At 36.2% G+C, this 14,196-nt stretch overlaps 1 protein-coding gene across 1 annotated transcript in view; it reads right to left on the bottom strand.

Annotated features, from left to right (window-relative positions):
* Nucleotides 1–14,196, bottom strand: part of KCNT2 (potassium sodium-activated channel subfamily T member 2) — a 116,053-nt gene that overhangs the window by 37,381 nt on the left and 64,476 nt on the right. Inside the window, exons 11-14 of the mRNA XM_041479624.1 lie at nt 12,845–13,009; nt 11,208–11,344; nt 9,312–9,375; nt 4,516–4,624 (exon numbers count right to left, since the gene is read on the bottom strand). Of these exons, the coding sequence (XP_041335558.1) occupies nt 4,516–4,624; nt 9,312–9,375; nt 11,208–11,344; nt 12,845–13,009 (475 nt within the window). The remainder of the gene's footprint in view (nt 1–4,515; nt 4,625–9,311; nt 9,376–11,207; nt 11,345–12,844; nt 13,010–14,196) is intronic.

Genomic DNA, 14,196 nt, shown 5'->3' with positions numbered 1-14,196 from the left:
TGTATAGCTATAAGCATGAAACTTCCTGAAAAATAGAAGTGAAGGCATATTGTGCCTTCTCTGTCCCTTTTATTTTGAAATATCTAGAGGCTTTTCAGTAACAGAATCATTTACTACTGAACTGAGTAATTAATTCTCCTATTTTCTGAAGATCAGGGCCTATTTAAATGTCATAGGCAAGGGATGAATTTAGTTATATAAAGACACTGTCAAACGTAGGACAAAATGAGATTTTTCTTCCTGTAAATATATTTCAGCTGTAGCAATTAAATATTTTCTGCAGAAAATGTTTCAGATAGAAATATGTTCTTTTAGTTGACCATATGCCATTAATAAACCTACTTGAATTTCAAACTAGAGAGGGTAAGGCATAGTCTGTGCTTGAATGGAATATCTGCAGTCCATTACCATTGGTGAGATGACAAAGATTTATGGAAGTGAATACCAACTTCCTGACACTGAAAGAAAGAGAATTCTTGCTATTTTTTATTTGTATAGGATTTTGCCAAATAACTTCCCCTTATTTTTTGTTTGGAATGTTGTCATATTATAGCTATTTTGAAAATACAAGAAATTAAAAATACACAGTGTAATGATTTCATCATCTGTTATTTCAGATCTTGTATTTTAACCCAATTGTACATGCTGGCCCAAATATATACAAATGGAAGTTAATAAATCACGGATGGCACAATGAAGATGAAAACTGTAACTTCAATCCTAACATCTATGGTGAACTTTCTTGGCAGATGTCTGTGTAAAATGTTATGTTACCAAAGAATACAGCACACAGCAAACAGAGACTGCTGTCCTCCAACAGCCTCTTAATCATGTCTATAAGACATTCACATGGTGTTAAGTGTTTTTACATCAGGAGCCTTGGAGCTGGACTTGTGGATTATTTCTGCACCTGTTGGAGACTTTGATCTTCTGCAGGTAAGTTCTTGTATTAGACACAGACCAGGTCAAAAATGCCTTGCTCATTTCTCAATTATTTGACAGTTAACTGTGTTTTCTGTGTATGCTCAAGACTTGTATTGAGGAGGATTACACAGAACTTTATCTGCTGCATCTTTCAGAAGTGAGCAGGGAGGAAGCTGGATGACAGCTCTCCCACTCCTCAGGTCTGGGACATCAGTCGTGTCCCCTGACAGCAGGTACCAGAATCAGCAAATTACTCATCCAGTGTGACAGTGAGGCAGCCCAGGAAATTGCAGTTTGTCTTGAAGTGAATATTAAATATGTCAAATCAGCTTGCCAGAAAAAGAAGTATTTTGATTGAGTTTATACTAAAGAAATATTACACGTAGAATTTCCATAAGTTGCTGTTTCTGTTAAAAATATATTTTGACAGCAGTTTTGTTGCTAAGTCTGTCTCAAATGGATGTAGTAATGCAGTGGGGTGAGTTATGGTTTCTGTGATGTTACTGAGGATAAAACAGACTCAAAATACTGATTTATGCCTGCAGCAGCAGCCATGTGGTAAGAATGACCTAGACCTAGCACAATTATTCTGAGAAACCTTACTTATGTCAATTTGATAAGTTAACATGACCACTACCAGATCTGATAGAGAAAAATGCCCATCCATTACCTCTAGACTATTTTTATCTGTAATTGGACAGATTAATCATCTGCTGCATTCAATATCCATTTAGGTGAATCTGGACTATGTTCCTTTGAAATAAACTACTGAAGCTTTGATGTCAGACTTCAACAATCTGTGCTAATTCATGGGTGCATTTTGAATAGACAGGGAATGTCAAAATGTATCCCCATTTCCTGGAATTGTAATTATATATAATTTCCAAATATTCAAAGTAAAGGATATATATATATACACACACAGACACACACACACAAAATTATAAAAGTTTTAAGTTCAGCTCAGAAAATTTGGAATTTAGTAGTTTCTGAATTGCATAAATATATTGCTCTGCTGTGGATAATCTTCACTTTATTTCCCATTTGTGCTGAAATACAAGGCCAGGAGCTTGCACCAAGGGTACATGGCCTTTTGTAGACTTGTGTGTTTGAAAGAAAAGTGGGAATATTAAGAATGTAACTGCCAGCATTATTGAAAGAAAAACTGGGCATGTCAAGGCATTTTTATATTGGAAACTACTAGGGAGAAACCAAAGTATTTCAGCTTAAGAGATAAAGTTGCCCATCTGATCACTGTCATATTAATAGTGGCAGTGTATTTAAAGTGTTCACACCTTAAACTTTTAAAGGGCTTTGCTGGGACAAACATTTACGCCACTGTAGCAATGTCAGTATGTTAATATTTTAAACAAAGTAGTTAAAATCCACTGTAAAAAATATCAGAAGTCACAGAATGCAAGGATGTATGTGTGACATCAGGTGGAAAGTCAGGAAACCTGACTTTCTGGCAGGTCACATGAGCCTGGCCAAGATGCCTCTATTCTCTTGCTTTGAGGACAAAAATAAGTTCTCATTCTCTCATTAAAGACAGGAAAGATATTTAAATCTGGTTCCCATCTTACAGGATGGGAATACATTATGACAATTACTTTTCCTATATACTGCTCCCTACTCCTATAGGAACATGCAGTCAGTGTCTGAATTTCAGGACTGCCTCATGCAATCTAGGAGGACTGGTCAACCTAAAATAAGCGGCTGAGAAACTGGGCTTCTAGTGCTTGTACATTTTTAATGTAGTTAAAAGTTAAACTTTAGTTAGGAGGACTATTTGATTGTATTTCTTCTAAATTCAAAAACTTCATTTTTGACAGCTGTAGTATCTAAACCTGTATGTAAAGAAAAAAAAAAAAAAAGGGAAGAAGAAATCCTATTACTGACTATTTCAGGCTTATAAAAATGCCCAGTATTGTTCTGGGAAACCTCTAGAAGAAAAGTCATTTTTTCAAGGAATATCAGATTTAAAAGAAGCTTTTACATTAAGGCAGTAATAAAGCAGCCCTGAATCATAATAGGAAAAGCACTTAGAAAAATGTTCCAGATGGTTGTGACAAATTTCACTCGTAAACACTCTGGACAGGTCTGTAGTCTGCAGCCCTCACTGGGTACATGTTTCAGGATGATGAAGTGTTGGGTGACACTAATACCAAAGGGGGATTTCCTCTCAGGAAAATGTGTGCCAACAAATACTATTGTCATGGTTCCAGTGGTGATGAAGTTCAGTTGAAGGAAATTCTACCAAAAGAGCTTTTCTGGGTTTTTCGGTTGCTCTTTTTTTTTTTTTTTTTTTCCCAAATATGGACCAAATTCTGTAACACTTCAAACAGACATGAAAAACTGCCTCTGTTTTCAAAGTCTAGTCATATATAAGCTCCTACAGAGACAAGCCATTAGGAATAATGAAACCCTCTTAAAAGCATAATTTGGAACAACAAATTAACACAGTTACTGATAAAGGAAAGCAGCCATGGCTAAGGGAGCAGGGATTATGTTTGTGCTGGCTGGTTTAAAGGGGGAGATGAAAAAGTACCATCATTCTCATCACAGTGGGAGCCTTATTCCCCTCTGTGCCATCTCATGGCTTGAGATTACACTTTTATAACTTCAGAACTGCTACTGATGGGGCTTTTTCTTCTTTCTAACACAGTGGTAAATTCCGTAGCTTTTGAAATTACAGCTTTAACTGTTGCTCTGGAGCCGTTCTGCTGGAATTTACTTTTTCATCACATTCTGGGATGATGGAGGAGACTAATATTTTTCCATAGAGTTGTTTTTATTTTTGCATGAATCAGCAATCTTTTCTTCCTTGGAATATCATTCAAGAAAATAGAATTTTCAAAACTGCAGCTGAAAAGGAAAGCTTCTCTTCTACTTCAGAGCTATTTCTCCAAAAGTATTTGTGTGTTTTTGCACATGAGCATTTGGACATCTGTGTACCTACATATGTGACTGTTTGGGTATAGACAGAAAGAAAAACATATAATACAGAGAAATAGTTTGTCAAATAAAAGATGTTAATCTCTTCTTATAGGAGTGGATTTTCTCAGATTTCTTAATATCATTTTGCATCTTACACTGTGGTTTCTAAGGCATGCATTTTACTAGATATAGAATTAAATTATGTCTCTTTCCAAAATATTTGCAAGTAATTAAAATCATGTTTTCCATACCACTTGGTAGAAAACAGTCCAATGAGAATATTTTTCACTCAGTCATTTGTTGGACTAAATCTGAATAGATCTTATACACCCCTTAGTAACTATGTTCTGGTACACAGAAATGAATTACAGCCATGGGTACAGTAAGCTGGAGACCTACCTGGATCTGGAATAAAGGAGTAGTTATACATCAAATAATCATATTCTCTATATCATGTAGCATAAAATTATTAATTATTACAAGTGCTTGGAAGTAAGTCTTTACCATGGCTAGGAGGTGTAGTATTTTACAAAACTGCACATTTAATCAGTTTCTAAGTAGTAAATATGCCCAGGGATTCTCCCTTTGTTGTGTTCATGAAACAAACTGTCAAACACTAACGAGTGCTTCAAATGACAGCAATCTTCTACTTACCTGCAAACTTGATGTGGAATTTATTCTCAGGCTTCAGTATCTGAACATACAAAGGACAATTTGGAGCAAAATCTTTAACTGCCCATGCTCTTAAAATGGTTTGGTGATCCTAGAAGAAAGAGTACCCAGGGGTGCCAATGAAATAAAAATAACCATGTCAGATTAGAAAAGGAATCTATTATCAGACTTGCTCCATTGAAGAAAACTCATTTTAAGCCATGTGGCACCAGCTGGTATGGATGTCCATGTGTAAGTTATATAATTACTATTCATGTGTAAGTTATATAATTACTATTACTTATTAATTTCCAGCAATCTTCCACTAATAAGGTATTTTGAACCTCTTCTATCTTTCTGCAAATGCTAATGATTGTGTTATTTGGAAAAAGGTAGCATTTGGATATGGAATGATTGTGTGAAAACTAAAGATGGTAGTGATTAGTCATGTCTAATTAATAAAGAATTATGTAGCATAGATGTCCTTCCAAAGAGACTCATAATTAAAATAGCATTAAATGACGACATCAGAAATGAGAGTTTAAAATTGTGAGTAGTTCTAAAAATATCAGTTTAATTAAAAGCAGATCTGAATTTTTGTGGAACTAAAACATTTGCACAACCGATGTGAGGATTTAGCCAGCTATTAAGCAAAGATTCCAAGAGATTTTTCAGACTGTTAGTTTTTGCTCTTGTTACCACATGGCAAGAATGAGTTTACTGCAGGGTGAATACTGCTATCCATAAAAGTCATCTATGTGATAATTCATTCATATTTTGAATTTTGTGACATAAGACTAATTCCAGTGTATCATCCATCGGTTTTTATTTATTTCAAAACAAAAAGAAACATTTCAGAGCAGTATCTAGAAAGCCATTCCTGGACTGAAATGCCTTGCCTAGTCATGAAATTGGTGGTATTTAAAGATAAAATATAAAGAATGATTCATTATGTTTGCAGCATCAGCAGTAAGAAAAGGTTTCAGACTTGTGAACACAAGGGAAAATCTCTGCCTGGAACAGAGTGTAATTGACATTTTCAAACCATAATATTTTATTATCAATTGAGATGTTAGCAGGTTTTTCTACTAGAAATACTAAAATGGAGTCATAAGAGGATGGCAAAATATCTTACTTCAAGTTTTTCTTATTAGTACCTTTATAGATGTAGGATTGCTCTGCCCAGTCAGGAGATTTAAGACCATGGGTATAACCTGCTGTAGGTTTTCCTTGTATGCAGGCATTTATTTTTTTTTTACTTTTCTATAACATATGGCAAGTTACCCTCCTCAGGATTTTGTGTTTGTGTGTGCTGTTGGGTTTTTTCCTGTTTTCCTTAAGGTAATGACATACCAACACAGCTTAGAAGCAGCAAATGACTGGGTAATGTTCTAGATGGCTGTCACACAGCTATGTTACATACCTAGAAATAGTTATCTCTATGTTACATATTTTCTTGGATTTTTTTTTAATTATAATTTTTTTTTTTAAATCCTGGTTTTATCAGAATGTGCAATGCCTGTTAAATATAAGAATGAAGACTTCATTATAAAATTATTCAAATTTCACTATTTTGTTAAAAACTCAAATAAACCTAGACCTATAGATCAACTCAGTGGGTATGCATTGTTAATCTAATAACCTTGCATTATTGTTTCTTTTTTTCTCTTTCCACTTGGTATATCCATGTGTTTGTATACAAAAGCTGCTTATTTGGTTCCCAAGTTTCTGCTGTTATTCTCCCAAATTCCAGACTGAAGAAGCACTCCAAGGAAGAGAAAGAAAAATACAGGTAGGCACCTTAAGTGATTTCTTAGATTCAGTCAGTATTGTGGCTCTCTGTTTTAAAATGTAGCAATTTCTATGCTATGTTGCAGTCACTTTAAAAAACATTCATCTTTCTCCCAATATATAGTATGCATGTACACACAACAAACAGAGGTAACTGAAACAAAATTATGCTTCTGTTCCCATTATTAAATATGTGTGTCTTTGGAAGGTGAATGAAAAAATATATTCTCTTCTATGTGATCTCCACACAATGAACTGCAGTCAGTGATCAAAAATTACCACAGATACAAATGGTGATTAATATAGAGGTGATATTTAAATTCATGTATGAAAAGCTCAAGTTTTAAAGTAGGTGTATTTAAATCATAATAACTCAAGGAAATGCATTTAATATATATTTTAAAGTAGTTCTGTTCATTGAATCTCATTTTGCCACACAAAACTTGATAAATTAGTTATATCCTGCTATGTTTGCATCCATATTGTGATGCCATTAAGGCACTGTAATTTAGATTGCCAGTACAGCAGAGTCACACAATTTAATTAATGAAAGGGGAAAAAAAAATGCAAGGTTGAATTGGACCATCTCTGAATTTTCAGAAAGCCTCAGAACAAAGCTGTCAGCAACAGCAAAAGTGTTGTCACTAGAAGCTATTAACTAACAAAACAGCAAGCAATGAACAGCCAGGGGTATCCATGGCAAATGAGTAAATCCTCTGCTTGAGCATTGTAGCTGGGGGGACAAAAACCCGCAGAGGCTTCAAAAAATCACTTGAGTAACAACAGCTCTTCTGGTCAGGAATCTCCTCCTTTTATTTTGACAGCTGTCATGCACAGGAGAGGATCCAAGGCTCTTTTAGCAGTTTGTCAGCTTCTCAACAACAGCAGGGTGGAAAATCAGTGGTACTTATAAAGATTGTTACTGGGATGACAGCTGAACTTCCTTCAGCCCTGTGACAAACAAACCTGCTGTATACTAACATGAGGCTGGAGCAGTGTAAGAAATACAAAAAATTTCATTTCACAGCCCTAGGGGGCAGTAAGACAAAATAGTTTTTTAAAAATGTAAGAACTTTCTACTTGCAGAATAAGGAATTGCATTCCCTCTGAAAAGGCAATGTGACAGCAAAAGAGAGAACAAGGCAGAGAGGTGACACCTTGTTTCAAGGCTTCAGATCCCACTGACCCTGAGATATCATTGTGGCCCAGGGGAAGGGACCAGGAGAGGGTCTTTGGTGAGAGGTGCCTGTTTGTGTGCTCCAGGTACAAAGAGAAATGAGATTTGATAGAAGTCTTAGTGGCAGCTGAAGTGTGCCAGGTACCATTCTGATGTTTCCTGAGGTCAGAAAGCAAAAGCTGCAGTGAGCCACAGCTCCAGAGCCAAACCAGCACCATGCTGGCCACAACGGATGGGAGCTCTGGGAGCTCGATGCAGAGCCCACTGCCTGCCCTACAGCACAGCCCAGCAGAGCTGAAAATTGTCTTTTCTTTGCATAAATTCTGAAGCAGTTACGAGCAGAGATGAACAGCTGACTGGTGGTGTTGCTGTCCTTAATGCTGCATAAACCCTCCCAATGCAGTGTAAATCACACACTGATTTTATGGCATTTCTCATTTGTAACCACTGTGCAACTCTCAAGTACATTATATGAAATGAGATGTTGTAGCTGATTTATTCTGAATTATGAAATCATGGCTGATTTAGATAAGACACTAGGGCTATTTTGGAATTTTTCAGTTTCCTAGAAGTTACAAGTATTTTTCCAAGTATTTGCAAGAACTCTTGCTTGTTCTTAATTTTAAATACCCCAGACCCTCTGTCATTTCCAAGCAGTAGTTCTGCCTCGCTTGACTACTCTGAGATTACTTACTGCCAGTTCAGTGGCTTTCACTGCTGTATTTTCAGCAGTCTATTGCTGACGAATCAAATTCAAAGTCCTTAGGTAAGTAAGTTTAAATGTTACAGCAGGAGCACAGGTTTGTGTCTCAGGGAACTCAGTGAAATTCTGCAAGGGATGGGTCCAGAACAGGATCTTTAGCTAAGATCTTTTAACTAAGTTCTGATGGCAGATGAAGTAATAAGTGATAGAGACATTAAGTAATGCTACAGATATCATGCAAAGCTCTCATTTCCCATTTTTTACTATATGTCTTTTCAACATTTAGAAAAATAATTGCTATTTCTTCCAATGTAGCACCAAAACAGTATTTTCAGTTGAGATTGCTTAAAACATAATTACTGAATTATAAATACTGGTTTCTGTCTTGTTAGCCAATTTATAAGCACCTTCAGGGATATCAGACTAATACTGAACCCCTTTGGAGTTCAAGATTGAACCGAATGAGGCAAGACTGCAATAATTTCTTGTAGTGCACATAGTGAAAAATTTCAAGTTAGGTTCACAAATCCATCCTCGGTGGAATTTTTTGCTGGATATCTGTGATCAGTAGATAATTTCATTAGCTGGAAGAGTTCTAGTTCATACAGTTTTATTCTTTTATCAGAGATGCACTGCACAGAAGTTTGTATTAGCAGTGTTCCTTTGTGAACAGTAACTTACCTGACTGCAAATAACAACGAGCATGGGCAAAGCCACAGAAACTTATTTAAAGAATCTTGGAGTTTTTCAGTTTTTAAAATGGCCAATATGAAAAATGGTCAAATAGTCTCATATATACTGGTTACTTGTATTAGTCACAAATTTATTTATTAAGTTGAATTCAGGCTTTATTTCATTAGTTCTGAATATGCCAGTCAGTTGATACCTGTCTCTTTTCTGATTTAATAAATACAACTGATGAAATTGAATATCTAGAGCAGTTCAGGTACTTTGAATATTGACAGAGTAGCATTCTTGGAAGTGATTAATGATCAGTTATAAATGTACCTACGTATCTACTGTTAGAGTACTTTTATGTTATTCTGCCCTTGCTGCATATAAAAGAGCTGAGAAGGAGTAAGGGCATTAAAACCTGTCCATCCTCTCATTTCTCCCTCCCCAACTTACAGCTGCTGTCCTGTCCACCTCACAGCGGCTGCTCAGGATGAAACAGGCTTCAGCATTGTCCATCCTGGAAGAGAGGAGACAGACCTGTCACAGCCCAAGCAGGTACCCACTGAACTCGTGTGTCACAGTCACAGTCTTGCACACAGAAACAGAACACAGACAAAGGTGAGTCTGTTCTCATTTCTTACCCTGGTGACAGTAAAAGCTGTGCCAAAGTAGTAAAAGCAGAGTGGCCTCAAACTAAATTTGTAAAGTATTTATCTGCCATGAATATGGAAGGTGAATAACCAGCACCAGTCTGCCTGGTGTGTAAGAGTGCAATATGCACGAGTTATTACTGGTAAGAATGAACAAGAGGGGGCAGGTAATAGCCTTGTCTTGCCTAGTGAGAGCAGAAAGTTGGTTACATGTACAAGAATAATGTGTTTGGGATAAATAACAGACATTTCTGTGTATATATGCTTAAATGAACGATTCCAGTTCACGGTGCCTTTGATTAGAAGAAATCATGGGAGCTCTATGAAATTTCAGCCAAGCATAGGAGTAGTACTGGGAAGACAGGGGTTTTACCAAAGTTATAGGAAAGAAAATTCAGTAAAATTAGATGAGATTTTTTTGCAAAAATGCAGTTTTTTTATTAACTGGCTATTCACTACTGATGCAGTCACCCAACTGCTGGCATTTCTTTACTTTTTGGTGTTACCTTTATAATGTTATTTTGACATTGATTCACATATAACATATGGATACATTTTGATAATATGACCCTTCTTGATTATTTTGTTGTTGTTGGTAAACATTACTTTATTTATTAGAGGAATTTTATCATGTGCCTTGTTAGCTCCTCAGTACATTATGTTCTCATTAAAAAGAAATACACCAAACATCTTGGGTACTGGGTTATATTTCATATCCAATGTTCTATTAAATTCCCACTATGCTTCTTCCCTCAGGAGAGGTTGAAAATTATTCTGTGACAGGTACATTCAATTACATGTTCTGCAGGAAAAAGCACAGTTCCACAGCTGACTACCTTCAGGTTATTATAAGTGAAATTCAAGATTATATTTAGGGAACAGCCTAATTTTAATTCTTGTAATGTGTAGAACAAATGTCAGCTAAATCCACATAAGAGTTCCTTCTTGAAATCAGCAAGAAAGGAAAAAGAAAAAAAAAAAAAGAAAGAAGGATCTCTCCAAAAGAAAATTTCTAATCCTGAACAAAGCTTTCTTATCTTATCAAATTTTAAATACTGTTTTTTTCAGTGGCAGAAGTCTGAGAAGGTAATACTGCTCATGAAGTTTCTTACAGATGAGATTCTTGGAAATAACTCCCCTCAGGTAAAGAATGACACAAATAGCCAGACAGGTAATGGCTTAATTTTAGTTATCTACAGCACAGAGCAATGCAGATTAATTAAATCAGTTATTTGCTAAGAATCACCTTTCTCTCACTTTGGAGAGTTTAAAGAGATGACCCTTCTGCATGAATTTCACTGTGAATTCCTTTGCAGCTCAACTAATTGAGCTCAACTGGAGGGAGGTGTGTGTGAGGAACTCTGCTTGACTGATGTGTTTTGATAAATGTCATTCACTATTAATTGGCAGAGAGCATCTCTTAGAAGTGGTGGAAGTATGCGGTAAGAGGAGGGCTCTGAAGAGTTCAGGTAGTATAGCAGAACAGCTGCTTAATGTTACCAGGCTCAACTTCAAAAAACAAATCTGTACACTGGGTTCAAAATTTCAGATATTAAGAAAAACAAGTTCTATCAAAGAGCTTTGCTTCACCTTCTAAACAAACATGGCTTTCTTTCTAGTACAGCTTTTGTTGCTTGTTAAACTTATTTATCAAACAGTATGAATGAAAAGCAAAAAAGAATGGTCAATATTTGCCTACTTAGCTCTCAATAGGTCTTGATCTTTTAGGGCTGAGCCTTGCAGGTAGATAACTCTTTGGGACCACATTGGGATTTGTAACACCCTTCGGACTTGAGCATCCATCTCCGTAGGGCACAAAATAACCACATAATAGTCCTGTCAAAATAGAAGAAAAAGGGGAAATAGCCATGGTTAATGTTGCTGGAGAATGAGTCAACAGTGACTTGAGATGTCAAAAATGTCTCAGACAAGACGCTGACAGGCAGAATTTATTTCCTCAAAATTTCTCCTTCATATCAATGGGTCAATCCAAACTGCTTCCTGTGCTAGTTGGAAAAGCAAGGATGGTTTGAAGGATCCGTAAGTGCACAAATGAAAAGGAGGGATAAATGGAACATGGGAGAGGAGAGTGAGAGCTAAGGCCAGGCTGGTCATAGGAATCTTCCTTTCCGCAATACAGAGATTTCTGCAGAAAGCAAAATGGCTTTGGATGCAGTGTATCTGTATCCTTCAGCTTCTCTGTGCACAGAATCATTAAGGCTGGAAAAGATCTCCAAGATCATTGAGTCAAACTCAGTTTCAGCTGTAAAGGGAATCTAAATGAGCCCTTCTAAGTTACCTGTGTAGTATTAGGGCTTTTGTTCTTTGTTTCCAGTTTATCACAGAGTCTGACTCATTCTTCAGCTTAGTTAACGAAATGTTGTGTTTCAATTTGTGTTTGTACCTATAAAGAACTGGATTTCTTTGTTCAATTGTTTATGCCTCTTACTAGCTAATTGTTTTGGGGAATATTTTGGATTTGGGATTTGGCAAATTGCTGCTCAGCCGTTTGAGGGTTATATTTGTGTGATTCTTGCAGTAGTTAATGAAGCATGATACCACAGGTAACTTAGTAAAAGACATAGAGAAGGTTTACTAAAAGGGAGAGTCTGTAGCAAAGGCAATAATAATAAATCCAAATTGATATCTTATGGAAATAAGTTTCTAGATGTTGCATAAGCCATATGACAAGTTTGCATTACCTAGGGAATATGTGTACACTAACAAAATCTGTGTATTCTGTCAACGTCTTTGTCCTTTAAAGTACATGTATTTATTTCTTAATTTCCACAATTCCAAGAGGATCTTATCTCTTCAAGCCTGTACAATGTGCTCTAGGATGACCCTGCCTGAACAGGGAGGTTGGACCAGATGATCCCCAGTGGTGCCTTCCAACCTATGTGATTCCTAGTACTGGCAAAAAATAATGAAAAAATGTGAAAATCAAAGGATGTTTTTAATTGTGAGGATTTTTGGATCCAGTCCCAAAACAATGGGAAAAATAAATTGAGTAGCTTTCATTTATTTTCTGTTTTAGGGTAGAATCTAAGGAATTTGCATGGAAATATCTGTTTCTAAAGACTGACACAATTCAACAAGACAGTAATTCTACCTATTTAGTCTTTTCCCCTCAACACCTCAATTTAAAATGCATCCAAAATATGTATCTCAGCTTCTTACTACAGGTATAGCTTCCCAATTCAACTATCTATTCCCAAAATCAGTTTTACAACTTAAGAATAATTTCAGAAACTTTTCTTAAAACAAACAAAGAAAACAACAACCAAACAGTATTTTGAAGGGGGTTTTTTGGGTTTATTTTTCCATTCTCAGTACCTGCAGTCTGGGGTGGGCATAGAATTCATTTAAGAAATCCATGAGTAAGTCAATCTTCAGAGAGCTCACACACAGCACAACGTGTTTTTCTGTCTGAGCTCTGTATCTGCTGTAGTTTCCTCCGGACTTTTGCCTCTCCATCCACAAATATGCCAGCTGTTCAAACTGCAAGAGATGCTGATTGTCAGTGGAAAAGAGACCAGTAGGTGAGGGCTACAACTCTAGAATGACTTGGCAATGTTGAATTGTTCATCTCACCCCGCTATGACAAGCTGCCCTTAGTCCCAATATCTTTTTCTTTGTAAAATGTTCTCTAATAAGGTAATCACAAACTACAGCAATAGTGCCAGAATCTAACACACACAAACAGTGGTGAAAATTCATTAAAATACCATGGGAGTACATTAAATCACAGGAGTTTAGAAAAGAAAGAATGAAGGCTGGTACCTTATTCCTTTAAGTATTTTATGCCTCTGAGCTCTCTTTTTCTAGTATTGTGACATAATTGCTTCCCTCGTATGAAAGGTTAAATTTTCACACACAAACTGTGAATATACTTGGAAAGAGGCACCATTTTCGCTTAGTTTGGGCAGTAAATGTTCCCAGAGATTTTATAATGTTCTGAAGGTGATGTTCTGTAAACTCTCTTATCTGCCTTATAATTTTTAGATGCAATTAAATACACAGCAGCTGCTAGTACAGAAATTTTGCCTTTGTCAGCTGCACAATATGTGCAGGTATGAGAATGCTGTAACAGTCTGTAAAGAAACATACAAATACCAGTTCAAAGACTCTTGTAAGTAACACATGCTTAATACTGAGATCAATTTAACTGTATGGCTGTGTGATAGCATCTTTTTCTCTTCCACATTCCACGGATGGAGAGGCTGGATCATGAATAATAACTGATTTCATTTCATTGCAGGGCTCAGGAGAGAATGCCTCCCACTCCATTATGTGTATGAAAAAGTATATGAAGCCCCATTATCACTACAAAGGTATAAAATAAAGTAGCTAATAATAGGTAAATTTATGTGAAATTCCAGTAGATTCTAGGTTATTTACTGCTCCTGTGGAGCACTTGGGCCTGAAGTATGTATGAGAACCACCTTAAGGATGAAATTTCTGTGTCCTAGAAAATTCCAAATTTCATAAACAGAGAACATTTTAGTTTTCAATGGAATATATATTTTACTAATTTTTCACTGAGTGAGAATATAATTGTGTTGGTGCATACGGCTATGAATACATACATTCAATATTTAATTAGTGTTAAATAACTTCAAGAAAATTAATGCTGAAAGCTTGAGCTTCCACCCTCCCAAGGCTTGTGTGTTGTCTGCCCACACTGA

This window comes from Pyrgilauda ruficollis, unplaced genomic scaffold (assembly GCF_017590135.1).
Source record: "Pyrgilauda ruficollis isolate IOZ18807 unplaced genomic scaffold, ASM1759013v1 scaffold49, whole genome shotgun sequence".
Lineage (NCBI taxonomy): Eukaryota > Metazoa > Chordata > Aves > Passeriformes > Passeridae > Pyrgilauda > Pyrgilauda ruficollis.
Note: the sequence above shows the minus strand (reverse complement) of the source record. Positions and strands in the feature narration are given on the sequence as shown.